At 39.7% G+C, this 23,251-nt stretch overlaps 2 protein-coding genes and 1 pseudogene across 2 annotated transcripts; 1 reads left to right on the top strand and 2 right to left on the bottom strand.

Annotated features, from left to right (window-relative positions):
- Positions 1-23,251, bottom strand: part of LOC112846316 (zinc finger protein 85-like) — a 241,768-nt pseudogene that overhangs the window by 58,599 nt on the left and 159,918 nt on the right.
- Positions 17,037-19,796, top strand: LOC109201404 (zinc finger protein 235-like). Its single transcript, XM_025905808.1, has 3 exons — positions 17,037-17,091; positions 17,771-17,876; positions 18,323-19,796. The coding sequence occupies exons 2-3, from the start codon at positions 17,859-17,861 to the stop codon at positions 19,229-19,231; spliced, it is 927 nt and encodes a 308-aa protein (XP_025761593.1). The 5' UTR covers positions 17,037-17,091; positions 17,771-17,858; the 3' UTR covers positions 19,232-19,796.
- LOC109201357 (coiled-coil domain-containing protein 106) lies at positions 19,692-23,168 on the bottom strand. The gene is made up of 4 exons (XM_019357007.2): positions 23,105-23,168; positions 21,330-21,476; positions 21,012-21,215; positions 19,692-20,916 (listed from the first exon to the last, which is right to left on the bottom strand). Exons 1-4 carry the CDS (start codon positions 23,166-23,168, stop codon positions 20,600-20,602), a joined length of 732 nt encoding a protein of 243 aa, XP_019212552.1. The 3' UTR covers positions 19,692-20,599.

Here is a 23,251-nt window from a genome sequence, read left to right as displayed (position 1 = left end):
AAACACAAACTTCCTGCAAATAAACAAACAAATAAAGACAATAATTTTACTGAGGACACAAAACAACAGGAAGATTTCATTAGATAGGTGTGTATAGGGATTTAATTCAAATTTAAAAACAATGTATTTTGTGAATCATGAGTCTAATTCAGTGATAAAAAGAGGTAAAAAAATACACACACACACACACACACACACACACACACATATATATATATATACATTATAAACACCCATCTCGCCCCTGCGGGCGGTTTTATCTTTGAAGCTCAGGTCCTCTACCAGAGGCCTGGGAGCTTGAGGGTCCTACGCAGTATCTTAGCTGTTCCCAGGACTGCGCTCTTCTGGACAGAGATCTCCGATGTTGTTTCCGGGATCTGCTGGAGCCACTCACCTACCTTGGGAGTCACCGCACCTAGTGCTCCGATTACCACGGGGACCACCGTTACCTTCACACTCCACATCCTCTCGAGCTCTTCTCTGAGCCCTTGGTATTTCTCCAGCTTCTCGTGTTCCTTCTTCCTGATATTGCTGTCATTCGGAACCGCTACATCGATCACTACAGCCGTCTTCTTCTGTTTGTCTACCACCACTATGTCCGGTTGGTTAGCCACCACCATTTTGTCCGTCTGCATCTGGAAGTCCCACAGGATCTTAGCTTAGTCATTCTTCATCTTCATCCACATGTTACAGATTTATATATATATATATATAAATCTGTAACATGTGGATGTCCTCTGACCAGTTAGAGACCAGCAGCTGGACGTCAGTGGTTGGACTGGTGGACTACTTCAGTGAAGAGTAGACGACGTCTGGCTCTGGTTTAAAGTCTGAACACAAACACACACAGTTCAAACAACAGGAAACATGATTACAAGCTTTGTAGTTCAATCAAGACCTCAAATCTCCACCTCTCTGCATCACACACAGTCCCAGTTCAGACTTTACTGAGAACCAGCTCAGATACAAATCACAGAGCTTCCATACTTTAACTGCTTTTTAAGATTTCCATGAGAAAGCTAGAAAAGTATATCTCAAAATCCAACCTACCCCATTTATCTTCGGTTGTAATCAGACAAATAATATAAAAGTCTTTTCAGTTAGTGGGGTCATCGGAGGGCTGGAGCCTATCCCACCTACCATAAGGTGAGAGGCAGCGTGCACCCTGTAGAGGTAACTAGTCTGTCGCAGGGCTAACACAGAGAGACAGACAATTGTTTGCACTCACATTCAAGCCACAGAGAACTCAGGTAAACACAGGTAGAACATGAAGTCTGAACTCCACACAGGATGGTGGTGGCCAGGTGGAGGAATCAAACTCACAACCTTCTTGCTTTGATGCAACACTGTGCCTCTGTTCTGCCTAATATTTCACATGGCTTCACTAAATAAACTGGAGTTAATCTTTCGAAACTGAGGTGATTGTTAGGAGGTTAGGTTGGAGGCATCACTGAGTTTTTGTGGGTTGGCTTAGTGACATTTCTGCTAGATTGACTTATTTTATATGGACTCTGGCAACACGTCCTACCAGGTATTTATGGACTGTGCTTTAATACTTTCTGGATTTCTAGGTTTCTTTTATTGTGCCTCCCATGTATTCCATGTTTCATCTCTAGTCTCCCTTATCTCTGTGTTTGTGCATCTCCCTCTGTCTCCCCAGTCAGTCATGTATCCTTGTCTCTGTGCCTGTCTCATGTTTTCTGTTTTACTTTCACAGCCTTGTGTCCTTTGTTAGTGTATTAAGTTTTGCTTCATCCCCGTCTTGATAGGTTCAATCTCCCCAAGCTGTGTTCCTCATGTGTTTCTACTTCCCTCATTACTCCTCTGTGTATTTAACCCTGTGTTTTCCTCTGCCTGTTGTCATGTTGTACCACGATTGCTGTGTCCCTGTGCGCCTGGCTTCCATTGTTGTTTCTCGTCAGTTCCTGGTTTCTTTGTTTCCTTAGTAATGCAATAGGTGTTGGCTGCTTGGCGATTCCCATGATGCACTGAGTATGCAGACGGCCGCCACTTTCTGCGTCTTGTTCTGCCGGAGTTTTCTTCCTGTTAAAAGGGAGTTTTTCCTTCTCAATGTTGCCAAAGTGCTTGCTCATAGGGGGTCATATGATTGTTGGGTTTGTCTCTGAATCCATTATTGTAGGGTACCTTACAATATAAAGCACCTTGATGTGACTTTTGTTGTGATTTGGTGCTGTACAAATAAAATTGAATTGAATTCATGTGTTTTTTGTGATTTTTCCTTTGCATTATTAATTACTTAAAACCAAGGACAGAAATAAAGCAATTAAGTCTGTACCACATCTACTTGTAATTTAAATATAGTAATGATGCAGTATCCCTTTCAAAGTTAAAACAAAAGTGTAATTTAATCAATGTCTAATCAATTCTGAGCCATATATTTAGCATTTTTTTCAATGAAATAAATCTAATATGTCAAGATCTTAGCATAATTCATACTTTTAAATTGGCTAGTCAGTGGCACAAAATAAAATAATGCTGAAAAAAACTAATGTATTGCAACATATTATCATCCCTGGATATTCTCTGCCATACCACGCTGCTGGGCGGGCCTGGCTAGCTGAGAATGCTTGCTTGTTTGTCCAGCACATGATCACCCACTTTCCGGACACCTTGGCATAAATAAAACGTATCATAAGGTCCTCAAACATTTTTTTTGGCCAGGACTCAAGTCTGATGTTGTACTTTACTGTCGTACCTGCCATGTTTGCCAAATTGTGGGCAAGCCAAATCAAGTTATCCCACCTGCACCCCTGTCACCAATTCCAGTGATGGGTGAACCATTAAGCAGGGTTGTTGTTGACTGTGTAGGACCTTTACCAAAATCGAAGTCAGGGCACCAATACATTCTAACAATGATGTGTGCTTCTACTAGGTTTCCTGAAGCAGTGCCCCTGCGAAGAATCACCGCTCCTGTCATCAGTAAAGCTCTGGTCGGGTTCTTCTCTGTGTTTGGTCTTCCAAAGGTAGTCCAGACTGATCAGGGAACCAACTTTAAGTCTAGGACCTATGCTCAGGCCTTGAAGGCCTTAGGAGTGGAACACATTACATCAAGCCCCTACCATCCTGAAAGTCAGGGAGCACTTGAAAGATTTCACCAGACATTAAAGTCCATGCTCCGCAAATACTGTCTGGAGACTGGAAAGACATGGGATGAGGGTATCCCATTCTTATTGTTCGCTGCTCGTGAAGCAGTGCAAGAGTCCCTAGGCTTTAGTCCTGCAGAGCTTGTATTTGGACATGAAGTTAGAGGACCATTGCATATCCTTAAAGAACAGCTAGTTGTTCCAACTAAAAAACTGAAGAGCATCCCTGAGTATGTGGCTAAAATTAGAGAGCGCCTTAAATCGGCTTGCGCTATTGCCAGGGACACCTTAACTCCTAGGCAGGTAAGGATGAAAAAGCACTATGATCGGAGAGCTGTTGCTCGCCAGTTTAAACCTGGTGATCAGGTTCTAGTTTTGCTCCCCATTCTGGGCTCTTCTCTGAGAACGAAGTTTTCTGGACCATATGTGGTGGAAAAGAAATTTAGTGAGACCAATTATGTTGTTCAAACACCTGATCGTCGTCGCAAGACCAGGGTATGCCATGTTAACATGATGAAACATTATCTTTCTAGAGAGAATCAAGATGATCCCCTCACTCCGCACAAGGTTACGTCTAGCTCTCCTGTAGCATGCGTAACTTCAGAGATACCCAGTTGTAGCCCCAGTTCCCCATGTTTGTTGGACATTAAAGCTGATGGGAGTCCACGGTTCTGTACGGACTTCCGCAAAGTGAATGCTGTGACAGTTCCTGACGCATACCCCTTGCCCCTCATCGATGATTGCATTGATGACATCGGACCTGCCACATTTATTACTAAACTGGATATGTTGAAAGGTTACTGGCAGATTCCTTTAACCAAAAGGGCATCAGAGATATCTGCTTTTGTAACTCCGGACAGTTTCCTCCAGTACACAGTCATGCCATTTGGGTTATGTAATGCACCAGCTACATTTCAGAGGCTGGTGAACAAAGTACTGGGTGATGTTCCAAACTGCCAGGTGTATCTAGACTAGTGATGTGTCCTGTGTGTCGAAGCTTCGAAGCGTGTGTCGGGTAATCTTGGGGGAGTTTTTGTGAAGCGCGTATTGAGGCTTGCTTTGATTACGTATGCAGTGACGTTCGAGACCTCTCGGGCAGTCCGTACCACGTGACTGATTCAGGAACTGTCTCGCCGGTTCGCGCCAGATTCGAAATAAATGGGCAGCAAAACACAGCTGATTTCCCATCACACTGTGTTGTGGAATTGGATTACGTACGTGTTACATAGTTACTTGAGCATTTCTTCTTCGATGGAGCCAGCAAGGAAGAGATTTTTTTCCTCTTCTATAAAGTATGCACACAGTAATAAATGTCACAAATGATAAGTACCATAATATAAATAAACAACACTACAGATCCTATAACCTGATATATGCCTTTTAGTTTATTAAAAAGTGAAGCGCCACACAGTTTGTGTCATTATCCAGATGTACATAAGCATGATTACACAGTTATTGGGGTGGGTTTTGATTATCGATTAAAATCGATTCTAGCTTGGATAACTAGATTTAATTAAAATCTTGAATCGATTTTTAATATAAATTTATTTTGCCCGAAACGCCAAATTTCAACAACCACCAAACAGCTAAAACAGTAAATGAGAGCAGGAACACAGATTCTGCTCATAGACGCAAACACAATGCGCGGACCTGCTGTTGGATCAGAATCAGTGAGATGTCGCATTTCTCACCCGACGATATTGACCGAACCAGCAGCAAAAGAAGATCCAAACTACGCTTCATATAAACATCGTCATGAATTCCCTCTGACTTTTGCTGTTTTGCTTCCACCAGGATAGAATCACGCTCAGGCACGTGCAGAGGGGGGGGGCGGAAGGGGCTTGAGCACCCGCCCCTTTCCTGATGGGTGCCCAAAGTGCCCTTTTGTTGAGGCAATTTTTTTTCAATTTTAATTTTTTTTTTTTTTTATGTGTGTGTGCGTGTGGAGTCCTGTCTGTGCCCCTCAACAATAATATTTAACTATTAATCACATTTTTGCTAAATAAAAGGATCTGGCTTGCATCAGTCACATGATCACCATTAACCGATGATCGCCCTTGACAGCAGAACGCGCTGGTTACGAGCCGGGAACGAGCTCACAAAGAGCACTCGCATTTTTTGCGGTCCGGAGCTGTAGGAGAAACACAAATTAACTCAGAGACACAGACTGATGCGACAAAACCAGTAAGTAGGTGTACAGCGTACACTGTAGTCTAAAGCACACAGGAGTATTAGCTTATTATGTACACGTTTTTAAGCTGTCTTGTGGCAACTGACGAACTGAAACAAATGAGCGTGCTGTGTGTGCAACAGCGCGACAAACTTTACCTGTCCTTTTATTAACTGCACAAGTAGTGCTGGTCATAGCTGCTGGCTCACTGGGTAAGGCTGTCATGGGTCTGTAGCTCTGTCCACCGTTTTAGGGAACATATTTAGTTTTAAAGTAAGTTACAGGGCTTTTCCTGCCTTTCTGGAGGGATTATATTTCACTTAAAACGATCTAATATGCATGTCCAAATAATAATGGATTATTATAATTATAATATTTAAAAAAACACACTGTATTTTAAAGAACATACATTAAGAAACAGATTATATTAGATTGATATTTTAAATAAGACAAAATGCTGATTTTACAGCAGCAAAATTATTGTATCACTACAGTTTAAAAATGTAATAAGCTTTCTTCCTGCACAGAGTGGATAGTGAAACAAATGGAATCATCATAAATACATTATTATAAATTTATTTTTTTTTTTTCCCTCATTGCTTTATTATTGTAGCTCTAGTAATAAATAATAAGGGAAGGATTCTGGATCAGCACCATGATGGAAACTTGTGCCCACAGTATATACAGTATTCTGAAGAAGGTCTAAAATGTCACTGTGTGTGCATGTGTGTGTTTTATGTATATGGATTTTTGAATTATTACTCATAATATAACATTGTCCAGACATGGCTGGTAAGGACATGAGGAGGAAACAGTAGGAGCTGTGTGAGGATACTAAAGGCAGTGAATCCCTCAGCAGCTGGATTACAAAGAGCACAGGTAACATTAACACATGTACCAGTTGTTGGAGACGTATTCCAGTATAAAAATAATAATAAGCACAACTGAAATGTTTTGCTTCTATAACATTTTTCTGTCATCATTAAGTGTGGATAATTAAATTATAGTTTATTGCAATAGCAAGTTGTGCCTTGTTCTCAGATGGACAGCAAGTGGAGAGTGATAGATGAAATGAGGGGATGGAAGGAGGAAGAGAGGCAAAGAGTGATTCACAGGCAGGGTCTAGTTTATTTCTCAGTTTTTTGTTGCCTTATGGTTCCAAGCGCTGTCACCAATCTTTGCAATTTGTTATTATCTCATGACACTTGTTTAATCAGCTACCATCTCTCATCTATGGACTTTTTAATGTCTACAGTCTCAGATCAACACAGCCCTGCCCTCCAGCACTATCAGCAGCAGGAGCAGCAGCAACCCCTCAACAGCAACATTGTACCCATCAGGTAAAACATAGGCTACGTTTGCTTTGCCTCACAACAGTGATATAGTATGATGCGATCCCATATTAGATTCTTGATGAATGTGTGTTGTTGTTGTTATTCAGCCTGGTTCAATGTGCCCCTTTTTAACTTTGAGCACCCGCCCCTATAAACGTCTCTGCACGGCCCTGATCACACTTCATGCACAGCTCTCTCTCTCTCTCTCTCTCACACACACACACACACACACACACACAGTATGTTTCAAGAACAGTTTCCCGTCTAAAAATCTGTTTTCTGCACTATTCGCTTGCTTGTTACACATACGACTACCGTTGTTTACAGCGCTGTCAGCCGCTGTTTTTTTCCTTTTACTTACTTCCGAAAAGAAAACCTAATTTCTGCTGTTCAATAGGCTACTGAACAAATTTAAACTTTTTAACATTATGCAAAATTTTTAAACGCTAAGGCGTGTCTCTAATAAACCCTCTGTAATTTGCTCTGCTTCAATTCAGCAGCATCAGGTAATGTTCATTTGTTGATTAATGGTTTTCTTTCATTTTTGATCTACTGCTGAATATTTTTATAAAATCGTTTTTCTGTTTTTAGCCTTAGCTTTCTTTTTATAGTTATAAAAATATGTAAATGTACTGATCTATGATCTGAATTATACTATTGACTGACTGTCTGAGGCTAACAGTTACACAATCATACCAAAACTCTGTCCTGATAGTTTCCACTTTCTTTTTTATATCAGACATACTGAGACAATATTCGGGATAAATAACCATGAAAACAATTTATTCAGTTTAGAGGTTTACACATCATTATAATCAATGAGTCTGTTTCACTTGAATCGTCCACTTGATGGCGGAGTAGAGCAAGTGAATCATCACAATGCTTCGAACCATGAGTCGACCAGTTGGATGGAAAGCTTCACTTCATCACGAGGCTTCATCTCACCATCACTAATCTAGACGACATTGTTGTGTATTCCAGTGAATGGGCAGAGCATCTTGCTACCTTGTCAGCTGTATTTGAACGCCTCTCAGCTGCCTCGCTGACTTTGAATCTTGCCAAGTGTGAGTTTGGTAAAAGCATCATTCTCTATCTAGGCCAACAAGTTGGCGGAGGAAAGGTATGCCCAGTGGATGCCAAGATCCGTGCCATTTCGACCTTCCAGTTCCATCTACAAGAAGGGAGCTACGTCGTTTTCTTGGAATGGCTGGATATTATCGCCGGTTCTGTAAGAACTTCTCAACAGTAGTGATGGCGAGATGAAGCCTCGTGATGAAGTGAAGCTTTCCATCCAACTGGTCGACTCATGGTTCGAAGCATTGTGATGATTCACTTGCTCTACTGCGCCATCTATAGATATAGATATAGATATATATCAGCACATCTTGACTCTGCAATATTTGTCCGTGTTTACTTGGAAAAAACATTCTGAATCAGTCAGATTTTGAGAGAATATTTTTTTGACTTGGATGTAATGTTGGCATCGTTGTTGCTTAAAAGATGAAACTCGTTTAAACCATTCATATTTGCCTCCATCTAGACTACTTGACCACCAGCTCCAGTACAGGCTGAAAAATAGCAATTTTGCTTTAAAGTTGTTGTTTTTTGCACCAAATGTAACTTTTTCCAAGTCCAACCTTGGTTTCATCAGATAACAACACATTTCCAATGTGCAAATATTAGCCGGGCTTGGAATTAAAGCTTTTGTTTTGCAATCCCTCAGACATATGGAGAATAGTTTATTACATGTAGTCAGTGATGGGAATAACGGCGTTACTTTTTTCAGTAACGAGTAATCTAACTAATTACTATTCCTATCGTTACAACACCGTTACCGTTACTAACAAGGAAACACGGTCCGTTACTATTTTTCAACAAACAGACAGTTGAAGCTGTGTTCAGCTTACCGCATCTTATTTCAGCTGCACGCAGTGGCGTGTGTAGAAATTTTTTGTTGGGGGGGCCAGGTAGGGGCACAGATTTGGAGAAGGGTGGCAGATGTAATTGGCAGATAATGTTAAAAAAAATTCTACCAACCGTTAACCATAATTCAATAACCCTGTAAACCTAATAACTGAATTAGCTTTTAACTCTTATTAGAATGAGGTTTTAACCACTACAGTGCAAAGTTTTTAGATACTGCGTTGATGAAGTACAAGAGATACAATCAGTGCTTTGTCAGTGTTTATTCAGCATTCAAGGACAGCAATATTTGCATAGTATTTTTACTGACATACTGTATAGTGCACATATGTTTTAGGCAAAAACATTTTTGAATATTAAAATACAAATTTTTAACATACAATTGGCAAATTAGCCAATGCCAATGCAAAACTTTATCTGCCTATTTAAAAAAGAAGATAATCTTCTCACAAACTGGTGTTTGATTTTGAAACAGGAAAAAAGTGGGAAAACAAATGAAAAGACTAACATTTAAATGAAACCTGAAAGCAAGTAAATACTTTCTATGCTGCCTTATGGTAAACTTTGGTAATATTGATGTATTGTCAATGGAAAATTGTACTTAGTAGTCAGTATAAGCTTTTAGTGATGTAAGTTTGCATATGATAGAATACTGTATGTTGACCTTTTGATGACTTAGACTGTTGTCCACTACAAGACTGTTTTATAAATTCTTTCTCACAGCGATAATAGCTGAACAAGCAGGAAGAGGAGAGCTGGACACTTTTATCTGCGCTCCCTAACAAGAAGAGGGGCCGCGTCCTTCTGAATCTCACAACACACACACACACCTGAACCACTCTTATCTTCACTCCCTACGCACTAACATTCCTCTGCCTATGAATAGACGTATTCACTGTTGTATTGCTTTGTATATAAATAAAGACCAGAGTGGTAACGGAGCGCGCATCACAGGGCCCCCACTCTGATGTGAGCGTACTGTGATCGCCCTTGTATACAAGTGAAAACCACAGCGTCTGTGTTTCTACCCTTAGACTCTTAGCTGAAGAAGTGTCTTTAGAATAAATCTCTTGACATGTATAAAGAACAACACTGGCTGATGATGAAATACAGTCAGCTGGCATGGTGACACTGCCAGTATTAACCTGCAGGGCTGGACTGGGACAAAAAATTGGGCATTTTGACCAGAGACCGGCCCACCATTATAGGAAAAATCATAAAGCCTTTGAATGAAAACAAACGCTGTTGTGACAGTGATGTACACTGTCTTGTTGGTATATGTATGATTTCTATAAATTTTACGTCAGATAAAAACTTTGTTCGCAAGATTCAGATAATTATTTAATAAAAGCGAGACATTTTAAATGAGAATAAGAAAGAAAAGTATTTCTTTGTGCCCCCCTTTCCTTGTTAATGCCCTACCTGGCCCCCCTGGCAAAACTTTGCTAGATCCGCCCCTGCACAGTTACCAGCTGTCAGCTACATAGAAAAGGATCCTGGTGTTATTTGTCTCTCAGAAACAGTTCATAACTTCCCTTCAACTCATTCATGTCACCTAAAAGGTAAACCTGTTTCTCCATCACCTGTTCAACTCTGATGATTCAGTAAGGACATCTCCTGGTTTCATCTTCATGTTTCCCTCTCACCACATATCCAAACCGACATCATGACCAGCAGCTTTTACAGCTGTGGCTCCAGCAAACATCAGCTGATACTAGAAATTATTATTAAATAAATTCTAACAACAGCTGATCAAGCTTAAACGTGCTGCTGTTTAGCGTGACATCCGGCGGTTTCCTCTTTCTGGCGCAAAGTGGGCGATAAATAAACAAGAGAAAAGCTGATCAGCTTATCACTGATCAGTTTCATGATTGAAGTAGCAACAGGAGAGGGAGGAGGAGAGAATGAGAGAAGAAGAGGCAGCTGTGCAGCAAAGACACAGAATAACTCCAGCTTTGTGTCTTTTTTTCATTATATCTAAAGTCCGGGACAAACTGCGTCTCTTCTCAGCTCAATACCAAACGTGTAATATTTTCTCTGAATGAGGGACCATTCCATTTTTTTAAGGAGCCGTTGGCAACTCTACTAACTAACCTTATGAATAAAATAAAGTTCACTATCAGTAACATCATGGCACCCACCCAGGAGTGTAGAAACTCCATCATGCTAGCTAGTACGCAGTAAGAGTTATTGTAACTGACTGTAAAAAGTCAGCATACCGAAAATAAACTCCACCTAAACTTGGTTTATATCTGACCCGGATAGACTGCAGGTCATAACTTCTTACCTGAAGTTCAGTTCACCTGACACTCCGACCGGCGGCTGCCTCGGGTCTCTCCTCCTGCCTCCCCTTCCCTCATCCACCTGCTGGCCTCCGTGGAAGCTCCGCCATAGCCACCACCAAACAACTGAGTTATTTTTACACATCGACCAGCATCTGGCCAATCCACCACCTCTCATTGTTCATGCCGTTACAAAAAAAATAAATAAATAAGTCATCAGCCCACTGGGCAAATGCCCGGTATGCTCGATGGCCAGTCCAGCTATGTTAACCTGTCAATCTTTCGCCGAAAAACTGTTTTCTGTGGTGCTGTCTTTCGTGCTTGGCTCTCCTACCTTTGCTAACATGATGCTCATAGCGCGGAAGCCGATGCTGCATTCACTTACCCTCGGATGTCTGAGCTTCACTGTGAAAACATAATCGTACATTTGATATTTTATTGAATTTTATTGTTTTAGCTTCGGGGTGGCCAGTCTGCTTGGGGGGGTGGCCTGTGCCCCCCAGGCCACCCCGCTGGACACGCCACAGGCTGCACGGAAGTAGCTGTAAGTAATCTGGACGCTACAGCTTTAAGCAGCTGCGCGCTCCGCGGATGGCAATCACGATCACTTTTTGGTACAACACCTGGAGCTAAGGAGGCAAAACAATCGAGTGCTGCTGTTTGACTGAGGAAGAATAAAGTAGTCGTGGTCAGCCAATCACATGACCACTTAAAGACAAAGCAACAAGGTGACATACTAGTTTTTAAACTGTGTTGATAGGCCACGTAAAACCAGAGTCATGATAAACAATATATAAGCGGCATTTTTCCCTCAATAGTTTCGTCACGTTTACTGTCTGGACAGCGCTAGCAAGCACTCTCTGCTTATGAGCAAAAAAATTAAAAAATTGTTTTAGGAGTGACCGCGAGAGAGAGAGAGAGAAAGAAAGACAACAGAAAAAGAGAGAGAGAGCGAGTTTTGAGATGTGAGAGATTTGTGACATTTAGCATGTTTGGAGTGTGTAGTTAATGTGTTGTCTTGTGTAGTTAGTGTGTAGTGTTGTGGATAGTTTTGTGTTGTGTGTCAGAACAATGAGGCGACTGCTGTCTCCAGGTAGAAACAGCAGTGATACACCTGCTGCTGTCAGACCTGCAGGTATCAGGCTGTGATGTTCTCCTTTATAGTGGACAGAAATGATTTTTTGGGAGTGGCACAAATAATTTGTGTGGCATCTTATTGAAGAACAGCTGATTGTTCTGTAAATAGTTTGAAATGGTTATTTTAAAAAGGGGTAAAAGGTAAATGGATGCAAATAACTTTGTTGTTTGCAAAACTTGTGCATAGGATTTTAAAATTGACAATTTTTTATTTGCATTTAAAGTTATGAAATATGATTAATTTAACATGTTTGTGGTTGTTACAGTAAAAAAAATATCACATTTTCTACTCTGATTTTATGTTTTTTGTCTGATTTTAGATCAATTGTGTTAATACAGTGTGTCAAAATGAAAACATGACTGTAAATTCAGACATGTGAGGTTGTGCTGAAAAGGATGATACCCAACAAGGCAAAGTAAATAGTTTTTAAAGGGAAAATGTGGAGGGAAAATCAAGAGTAGTTAAAACTGGGCAATTATAACGTGGATCCCAGAGTTGTTTTTTATTTTTAAAGTAATGCAATAGTTACTTTTCAAGTAATTAATTACTTTTAGAATCTTGTAACTCAGTTACTAACTCAGTTACTTTTTTGAAGAAGTAACTAGTGACTGTAACTAATTACTTTTTCAAAGTAACTTGCCCAACACTGCATGTAGTACACAGCAGTACTTGCCAGAAATTCCAGCAGTTTCTTCAGTGTTGCTGTAAGTGTCCTGGCAGCCTCCCTAAGCAATTTCCACCTTCTCCTTTCATCAGTTTTGGAGGAAAATCCAGTTCTTTGCAATGTCATTGTTTTCCCACATTTTTTCTATTTTTTGATGACCTCACTGTGCTCCATGCTACATCTAGTCCTGTGAAAGTACTTCTCTTAATTAACTGATGCCTTTCAACAATTAGACTCCTTTGATGCTGAGTAATTGTCAGGAAAGTCCTACTAGCAGAGCACACTTGATTTATTCACTGTAACTGTCTCTTTAATTGTTGGCAGGTGTTTACCCAAGAAGACTGGATGCTGTGGTTAAATCAATCGGTGATTCAGCAAAGTATTAGTTTTGGGGTGTACACACCAACACAACCAGCTTATTGTATTTTTTCATTACCTTTATGTTTTCTTATACATTTTTTCCCTAATAGACTTATTTGTTTTTTTATTTGAATCTTCACTTATATACTGCATCAACGATGGAAAAAAGTTTTGAAATTATTCACTGTAGTTTTATTTCTTATAATCACAAAAACCCTGGTATTTTTATAGAGATGTGCGCTTTTCATAGCCAATGTAACATAAACCAAAGCCTCAGTTCCTGGCTGTAAAAGTAAATCTTGATGTACACAAAGAAGAGCAGCCTTCTCTCCTCGATTGGCTGGAGCTTTCTTTAGGTGCCTTTCCAGCTTTGACTTTTGTCAAAGAAAGCTCCAGCCGATCGAGGAGAGAAGGACAACCGCTGCCCAGGCGAAAACCTGTAGTGATCCCATATGTGTCAGGAGTATCGGAACAGTTGAGACGCATTTTTTCTAAACACCGGGTCTCTGTGGCTTTTAAACCCCAAAACACGCTGCGCCAAAAACTGGTCCACCCCAAGGATCGGGTCCCCCGACACAAACAGATTGCCAGGATTTATACATCGGGGAAACCAAACAACCTCTGGCGAAGCGGATGGCACAACACAGAAGAGCTACCTCATCAGGCCAGGACTCTGCAGTCTATTTACACCTACAGGCCAGTGGACACTCTTTCAACGATGAGGATGTACACATCCTGGACAGGGAAGAACACTGGTTTGAGTGCAGATTCAAGGAGGCCATTTACGTGAAAAGGGAAAGACCATCTCTGAATCGAGGAGGGGGCCTAAGGGTACATCTTTCGCCATCTTACAATGCTGTGATTGCAGCCATTCCCCAACTCTCTGTGAATGGTACTCATGGCCATTGATCAGTGTTCTTTGATCAGTGGGTTTTGGTCAGTGATTGTTGATCAATGGTCATGAGAATTTGCATAATTATGATTAAGGAACTGACCTCACAGCCCATTGTTCCTTCAGTTCCTTCAGTTCCTTTGGTTTCAGTCGTTATGCAAATGTACTGTTTATAAGGTTTGGGGAAACCTGCAGTCAGCTGAGACTGAAGAAGTCACTTGGATGAGTGACGAAACGTTTCTCCCACAAAACGCTACGTCCAGATGAACAGATTCAACTTTTGGAGATTTACTTTCCTGGATGATTGAGAATGAATCAAGACGTTCCACTTTTAACAGTAATACACAAAACTCTGGACTCGGACCTCTCTCTCCCACAGTCAACATAATACATACACAATACCCGTCACAATCACAAACAGAGAGCAACAGAATTATCATAAATCCAGTAATTCCACAAACATTAATAACCTCCGGCCTCTTCAAAAATGTCAACTTCCATTGAACTCTACTGTCAAAAATCCACCAGTCTCGATCAGTATGACACTTTTAAATGTCCACTCTCTGTTGAACAAGTTTTTTATTATTAATGATTTAATTTTAGATAATAAACTTGACTGTTTATTTTTAACTGAAACATGGCTGGGCTCGGATGCACCAGTTGTTCTCACTGAGGCCTCCCCACCAAATTTTAATTTCTCTTTTTCTATTAGAAGTGGTAAGAGAGGTGGTGGGACTGCATCTTTAACCAACAACACACTCACAAAATATAAATATAGTCGACCTTAATCTTAAAGAGAATGTGATGATTTTATGGACAATTAAAGTCAGTCATCCACAAACACAACAAGCTGAAAGTCAGTGATGCTGCTCGGTTTGCAGTCCTGAATATGACGGCACAAGCAGGATTCACTGCACTGTTAATGTTAGCTATGTTATATTGCTGCCTCTGTTCGGTGGTGTCGAGCCAAACGGACTTTAACGTGTGTTTGAACGAGCTGACGGTTCACTCGTTAAGCTGAAAGAAAGATGCTTTAATCACAGGAGTCACACATGTGTCCACTGGACCATCTGGAACTCTTCTTGTTTAGCACTCGTAATAACACAAACACTAAATCCTCCTTCTCTTGTGCTGTTTTGTAGCAGTGTGTACACCTGAGACTGTCACCTGTCTGTCTGTCCTGCACTCTCTCTCTGTTTCTTTCTCTCTGATTGTGGAATAAAAGTATGAACATGTATTTATAAGTTACACTTGTGTTTGAATCCTGCAGCTTATCACACATTTGATTTCCATGTGTGACAACTGCAAGTGTCCAGAGTGAGGACAGACTGAGGGACCCACTGCTGCACATCATCTGTGAGGCTTTGCACCCCTGATGATCCACCAGGACAAACTCAGCAGTGTGTGAGGAAGAGGAGGAGGAAGAGCCAGCAGCAGCTGACAGATGGAGAGAATAGACAGACTGTTCCCTGTTTGTGAAGGACTGCTAGGAAAGTTTAGAATAACTAATTGTCTGTCCTGAATCAGTCTTATTAGGTAATGTTCAAATAATGTTATCATCCCAGTGTTTTCAGTGTGGGAGAAAGTACTCAGAGCCTTAAAGTTACACACTATGAAAGGCAGCAACAAGTTTAATATTCAGAAACCTAAAGTATGTATCAGCAGCAGAATGGAGCTAAAAATAAATGTTTGTTTCAGTTCTATGAAGCTTTGAGTATTTTGGATTAGTAGTCCTGCTGTGTTTGTTGCATCATGTTGCTGTAATTGTTTATATGCTTTATATATTCTGAGGTAAGTTGATCTATAGTGTTACATCATATTCTATAAGGATGTTATGTGTTTGTATACTTTCTGCCCAGTTTGACCCATTTAGCAGAAGTCAGCCTGTTTAAGGCTCTGATATCTATTCTGTATGACTTAAAGCAGTTATGACATGCTCTGATTTTCTCACCCAATAAAGGAATATTTAATATATCAGTCTGATCTTCATTCTATCAGAAACAGTTATCACAGCTCGTACATTTTCTTTTTACACATATATATAAGCATTGAGCCAAATTTAGTAATGCCAACATATTAAACGAACAATATTTGTCTCTTATATATATAATACACCTATATATACACTGTCAGAGATACTTGTCTTTGAGTGAAGATTTAAGGTGATAGGAAATATAAATAACTGCAACTTTAATCTTTGACCCAGAGTTCAAGCTCATATATATATGTATATATATATACATATACATATACATATATAATCTGACAATACATATAATATTGTCCATATTATATTAACATTACCACAGTGAGATGAATTTAGTCTCATGAACAACATTAGCTAATTATTATTTACTAACTAATCTTGAAATGACTGTTCAGTACAGAAATGAAGCCCAACAATCATGTTTTACAGTCCTGTGGTCTCAACTAATCAAAGTGATGTCATGACAAAAATGAATGACCAGCAAAACATTTTTTCTCCTTCATTTCTGTCACACAAAGCTGTATGAAACATTTCTCGCGGTTAGTATCATGGTTGCTAGGCAACCTGAACAGCACGACGAAGGCTAGACCGTCCCATTTCACAAGCCTCTCACTTCCGCACTTCCCGTACTTGTAGTACGCACCGTACGTAGTACGCGTAGTGTGCGTACTTCAAGCGTGCAGACCCTGAATTGGGACACAGACTTTGGGTACGCGGCCCTTGTGGACCGTTAAGGCTGCAGAACCTGAATTGGGATACAGCCTAAGGCTGTTCCAATTCTCAGCATCGCTCCTCTCTTTTCCTGAGTCCTTAGCAAATCTCCTTCCCATGATGACGTTTCCATCGAGGCCAAGAAAAAAGAGTTTAGGAAAAGGAGATAGGCGCGAATTTCGAAATTACACCCCACGTGGTTACGTTATGCAGCTGAGTCACGTGACCACACAGTAACAAATCGCCACAGAGCCAGGAAAAGGGGGCGGAGAAAGTGTGTGTGCAGGAGAGGAGTCGAGCTGAGAGAGCTGCTTTTTCATGAAACGGGAGTAAAGTAGTGAACTTACAGGAACATATACCACTACCAACGTTGGGATATCTGCATCGATCTGCACACCCTTGTCTCCTGGATCGTAGCTGAGATCAGCGTGAACCACGTGGGTCTCTGCTCCCTGATCTGTTTCCTGTTTGGAAAGACTTCCAGCTGCATCACGGAGTTTCTCTCGGTTTGTGGGCTCATCTAAAGGTAAGCACCGAGCTAACTTTAATGTGGGTTCAGTTTATGTTGAGTTTATCTCTGTTGAGAATAATAGATTGCTTGGTATACAGTGGATTTAGACAGACTGTAGAGTTTGTGATTGTCTGCAACATTATAATCTGGCGGTTGCTAGGGGGTAAGAATACATACAGTAGTCTGCAGGGCAGGAGAAGAGCCAACCCCCAGGACAGGAAGCCACAGGTACAAGTGTGGGGGAGGGCAATCAGCCTTTAGAATAGGACTTCATAGGATGATCTCCAGATGCATCTGTATTTTATTTACTTCCAGCGCAAATAAAAACGGCTGATTCTTCACCTGGAAGTAAAAGTCTCCAAAAGGTCGCTACCATCAAAAATCCGTGAAATTGGCGAAGTGTGTTCACAGTTTATTGTGAACACGTTGAAAGAGTGAGAGACTGTTTGCAGAAAAACACCAACTAATCATTAGCTCAGCATGCTGGGAGAAGCTGAGCGCTCGCTTGCTTGTTTAATTATTTCCATCTCGCTTTGACTGCAGCTGTAACCTGACGTATTCCAGCAGGATTTGTAAAAAGAGTTTTGATAAACACAATGCTGGACAGCAATGCTGTCATTTGTGTGTGTGTATATATATGTATATGTATATATATCTGTGTGTGTGTGTGTGTGTGTGTGTGTGTGTGTCCCAGGTGAGTAACAGGAGGAGAAGAGTCTGTTGGTGCAACAGAGGAACAATTTCAGCCATTTGGACTCAGCTCAGCCACTACATTGGAAACAATGTCTTCAACACAAAAGGTGAGAAAAGTATCACAGTTACAATATTACTGAAACTGTGTGCACAGCTGGTGTGTTTTTAAAAACATGTTAACAGCAGCTTTATCTTTTGCATCCTGGGCTCATCCATATATACAGAATCTACATTCAAATCAGAAATGACAGAAGTTACAAGAAAATACAAAGATCATATTTTATAAGCACACATTGAAACAACAATATCATCAGTTGAACTTGCAATTTCGTAAAAGATTTTCTTCATTGATCAATATTTTTTCAATAATGTCATTTTAATTATACCTCTCATTGTGTCACATCATTGTAATGTGATCCACCACCTTCTGGTGGCAGTAAACACACCTACAATGTGTTTGTTGACATGTTTGATTCTACTGATGGAGGGAGTTTCAGTTTGTTCCACGACTGCATTTCACTCACTGCCTCTGTTTGTATCTCTGTCACTGCAGGACCAACATGGAGCGAGAAGTCAGCGCTTTCAGGAGGCCGACAAACCTCACAGAAGAAAGAGAGAGAAAACCTACAGCTGTGATGAGTGTGGGAAGGATTTTACCCTGGCTCAAAGCCTAAAAAGACACCAACTCATCCACAGTGGAGTTAAACCGTACAGCTGTAATGAGTGTGGGAAGGGTTTTACCCGGACTGGAAGTTTAAAAACACACCAACTCATCCACAGTGGAGTTAAACCGTACAGCTGTGAGTTGTGTGGGAAGGGTTTTACCTGGACTGGAAGTTTAAAAACACACCAACTCATCCACAGTGGAGTTAAACCTTACAGCTGTGAGTTGTGTGGAAAGTCTTTTACCCAGGCTGAAAACTTAAAAACACACCAACTCATCCACAGTGGAGTTAAACCTTACAGCTGTGAGTTGTGTGGAAAGTCTTTTACCCAGGCTGGAAGCTTAAAAGCACACCAACTCATCCACAGTGGAGTTAAACCTTACAGCTGTGACTTGTGTGGAAAGTCTTTTAACCGGGCTGGAAACTTAAAAACACACCAACTCATCCACAGTGGAGTTAAACCTTACAGCTGTGAATTGTGTGGTAAGGCTTTTGCTCTAAATGGCGACTTACAGAGGCATCTAGTTACCCACTCTGGAATTAAGGCGTACAGCTGCGACTTTTGTGGAAAAAGTTTCAGCAACAAACACTACCGAAATATTCACCTACGGTTTCACACTGGAAATGATGTTTACTGCTGTGATCAGTGTGGGAAACTGTTTGCAACAGATGGACAGTTACAACAACACATGTTTAGCCACACTGAGGAGAGATCTTATAAATGTGACCTGTGTGAGAAGACTTTTAAAGCTCCACATCACCTGAAAAGACACCAACAGATCCACACCAGAAAGTAACTCTACAAGTGCAGTTACTGTGAGGATGTATTTAATTTTATTATCTTGTAATTTTAACCTGAGTGTTTGGAACAAGTCTGATCAGTAAACTTATGGAGTTATACTGAATGAACTGTTTGGAAAAATGAAGACTCATTTTCACTCAGTAAGCTGAGTGTTGTAATGTAAACAGTAAAATTTAATTGGACATTGGCAGAGATGCTCTTTATTTCAGGTGACGTTCAGGATAAAATCGTTGAAGGAATTCCCTGACTTACACTGACTTTGTTTAGAAGTGGAGCAAAGCACATAGATAAGTGCACACTATTAAGCATTACTTAATCATCTGTTAAGCATTAGTTAATGGCTACTTAATTATCTCTACAGCATCTACAAAGTATTTCTCATAATCAGTTAATAGTTTACAAGCACTGCTTTAAACACTTTATTCATGATGAACAAGCTAATGTACAACACTGTATTAATTATGTTTTCATGTTCTAAAACTCATTGATTAATCATTTATAAACACTACTCTGCATCAGTTACAAACCAGTCATTTCAGGATGTTCAGTGGTATACAAAATCATTGGTGAAAGGTAAGTAGATGGTTAACATACCCTATATAATACTATAAACTCTACATGTACTACACAAAGTAGTTTCATACTAGATCTTTTATAAACACTGAATATCGGTTACATCAGTCAGCTGCTATATCTTAACAGATGTCTTACAATACATTTATAACTGTCACTTAAAGGCTGCCAAAGCTGTAACTCACTATCGACCAACTTCTTTTTCGATAGATTATCTATAAATACTCATAAATACCTCAATAAATTTATTTAGGAAGTTACAAACCATTTGCTACTTGTTAGTAAAGTATCTTGAGTGAGCCCATCTAAAGTGGGGACCATATATACCTTACAACCTATTTATAGATGTGAAATTTTTTTAAAATACATTGTAACAAAAAATAAATGACAACACACAGGGTAGATACAGAACGCACTGTATTTTTAAGATGCCAATCACAAAAACATCAGAACAATGCTTACAGATTGGACACACAAATGTTGATACAAAAATAAAAACAGTGTCATAAACTATCAGTCAATATTTGAGGTAATACAGAACACGGCTGGATCCAAAGTATATGACCTGTAGCTCTTTACATAAAGTGTATCACATGTGTGATCATTAAAATAAAACTACAGAATTTATAAAAGTAAAATAATAATAAAAAACATACAAACCAAAAATTAAGTGTCATTTTTTTAACAAACAATTGACCAATCAACTGGAATACATAACTTGTATTTTTTTAAGCTGTTAACAATGGTGGACTCTCACCACATTTCACCATGTAAAAAAAACAACAAAGATCTAATCTTTCTTTGTTTTAAGAAGAAGCAACTTCCCTGAAGACTTATATGCTTTGAATTTTTCCTCTGTTTCTGGATCTGCACTGATTGCTGCAGCACACTGTGTAGCAAACAATGAACGTTTCTGTCCCTGCTTGTTTTTTTCTAATTCTTTATACCTCTCAGGTGCAACAATGAATAGCTCAGCAATTGGAGCAGTTGCCACAATCGTTTTCCGGTCCACTCCCAGATGTTTAAAGGCAGCAGACATGGTGCCTCCTCTTCTGAACAGCCTCAAAATCTTGTTATACCGGGTGACCACTTGCTTAGGATTCTGGACTGCAATTGAGAGAACATAATCATTAATGTAATGTAATAGTGTAGTAATGTAACACACCGCATGCAAAATCAAACTGTTAAGTTAATCACTTTACCTCTTGTTCTTTGTTTTTTGTCATGTTTCTTTGACTTGTGCTTTTTTGCTTTGCCCTTCTTCCTCTTCTTCCTGTCTTCATCTGATGAAGTTGTGCTCATGGAGGAGTTAGAACTCTCATCAAAAGACCCATCAGAGGACAGTGAACATATACTCAATACCTCACTGGAATCCTGGACAGAACTTGTGGGTTCCTTTGAGAGAGCTAGTAAAACAGTTAAGAAGACAACACAGACAAAATTACTCAACAGAATGCTTGTGTAAGTGCTCAAGAGGAAGTATGTGACAAGCTATGTAATGTTTTTAAGAGTGGACTTACATGCTGCTAATTGCTCCTTTAGATAGTCTCTTTCTTTGGTGAGCTCATCAATCTTATCCTTTTGCCACTCTAGCCTCATCTTACAGATCTCCAACTCTTGTGATTTTCTTCTGTCTGCCAGCTGTGCAGTTGGGGCAACAGTCACACCTAGAGAAAATTAAAAACAAAATGAGACTTGGCTATAAATAAAATTAATAAAACAAATACAACAACAACAATAATAATAATAATAATAACAATGTACACTTTGTAGAATTTAAATAACAGTAAAAGCATTACAGTGATTGATAAATAGCTTACAATGGTAACATTACAAACTATATTTAGTTATGTATTTAGAAACTGGCCAATTTGACTATAATTATATATTAACGTATTTCAAATAGTGCATTAGATTGTACAATGTAGAGCATTTATTGTGAATTTATATTGCATAGACATGCAGCAAAATAGCTAGAGAAAGACTGACAAACTAAATTACAGAAAGCACAATTTTAAGTTACAGCCCAGAGTAACTAATCCTCATTTAATTCTTGAGCCACAAGAAACAACTAATAAAATAAACTGAACAGTAGAGCTGGGCGATAAAACGATAACGATATGTATTGTGAAATAACTTTTTCTCGATAGAAAAATTAAACTATTGCGATAGGCCTCATGTCTCTTGTCCTCTAAAAAAAAAAAAAAAAAAAAAAAGAACAGCCAATCCAAATTAAGTAGCGCAGAGCCGAACCAATCACAGCCGCAGCGTCACGTCACGTGACTTGTTACGTACAGCACAAGCGCCAAGGCGCACATGTGTATTTGTTTTTGCGGCCGTGCAGCCCGGGTAATGAAGGAAATGAGTTTGCCCACTAGAGAGAAATCAACCGAGAGCGTGAGCGAAGGTTACCGAAGAAAAAACGATGATGGTTCCAATGCCGGAGAGCTTGTCGAACGGAAGGGCCACAGAAGTTCCGTAGTGTGAAGGTATTTCAGCTATTTCAAGTCTGACAAAAAACAGAGTAGCGCGCACTGTAAATTGTGCCGAAAGCAAGTCTGGAAATACAATAAAGCGGTGCATGCTCAATCTCTGACTGAAAGCGCTAATTCGTCATTCGGCTTTTGTCAGACTAAAGTAACTGTTAAAACTGTTTGAAAAGCTAAGCTATACAACAAGGAGAGATTGAGAATTTCCTTTTAGTTCTCAGTTTATTTGATATTGACAAAAGTTAGTCAATTTTGTCTGTTCTTCTGTAAAACGACCTAAGATTTATTTTTAGAATTAATATTTTGTTTCTAAGTGGAATTGACAATTTAGTGGTCTGTTTTGTTTGTTCTAATTTTGAAACTTAAACGCTTTAGCGGCTGCCTTTTGTGTAGTTTGCAATATTTGCCTTTATTTATCTGAAACTGAAGTCTCATGTTCCTTAAGTACATCTGCCCTGTTGAATTTATTATGGGAAATAAATATTTTAATTAAAACAAGCTGCTAATTATTTCACATTTTACTTGTGAGCAACGGCATATTTAAATCTTACAAATATAGTTATTTGGCTTATATCGTGATATATATCGTTATCGCCTGAAATGAAAAAAACATATCGTGATATGAAAAAATCTTATATCGCCCAGCTCTACTGAACAGCGGTTTTGCTGATATCTAAATCTGAAATGTAGCTAAAAGCTAAGCTAAGCTAATCGCCTAATAGCAGCTAGCGAAAGCTACCTGCTAATAGGCGGTGGGTGTTTACAATGAAATAAGGTAATACAATGAGGTAAAAAAATATACTCACAACTGGTAACACGAACATCCATCTTGCCCACGTTATTATTCCCCCTTTTTGCCTGGGTTCGCATGCCGGTCTGGGCTTGTCATGTTCACAGAGGAAGCCATTACTCCAGCTTGATTATGACCTACAGGTGAGAGGTCACAGCATCGC

This window comes from Oreochromis niloticus, linkage group LG3 (genome assembly GCF_001858045.2).
Source record: "Oreochromis niloticus isolate F11D_XX linkage group LG3, O_niloticus_UMD_NMBU, whole genome shotgun sequence".
NCBI classification, from domain to species: domain Eukaryota; kingdom Metazoa; phylum Chordata; class Actinopteri; order Cichliformes; family Cichlidae; genus Oreochromis; species Oreochromis niloticus.
This window is presented reverse-complemented; position numbering and strand designations above follow the sequence as displayed.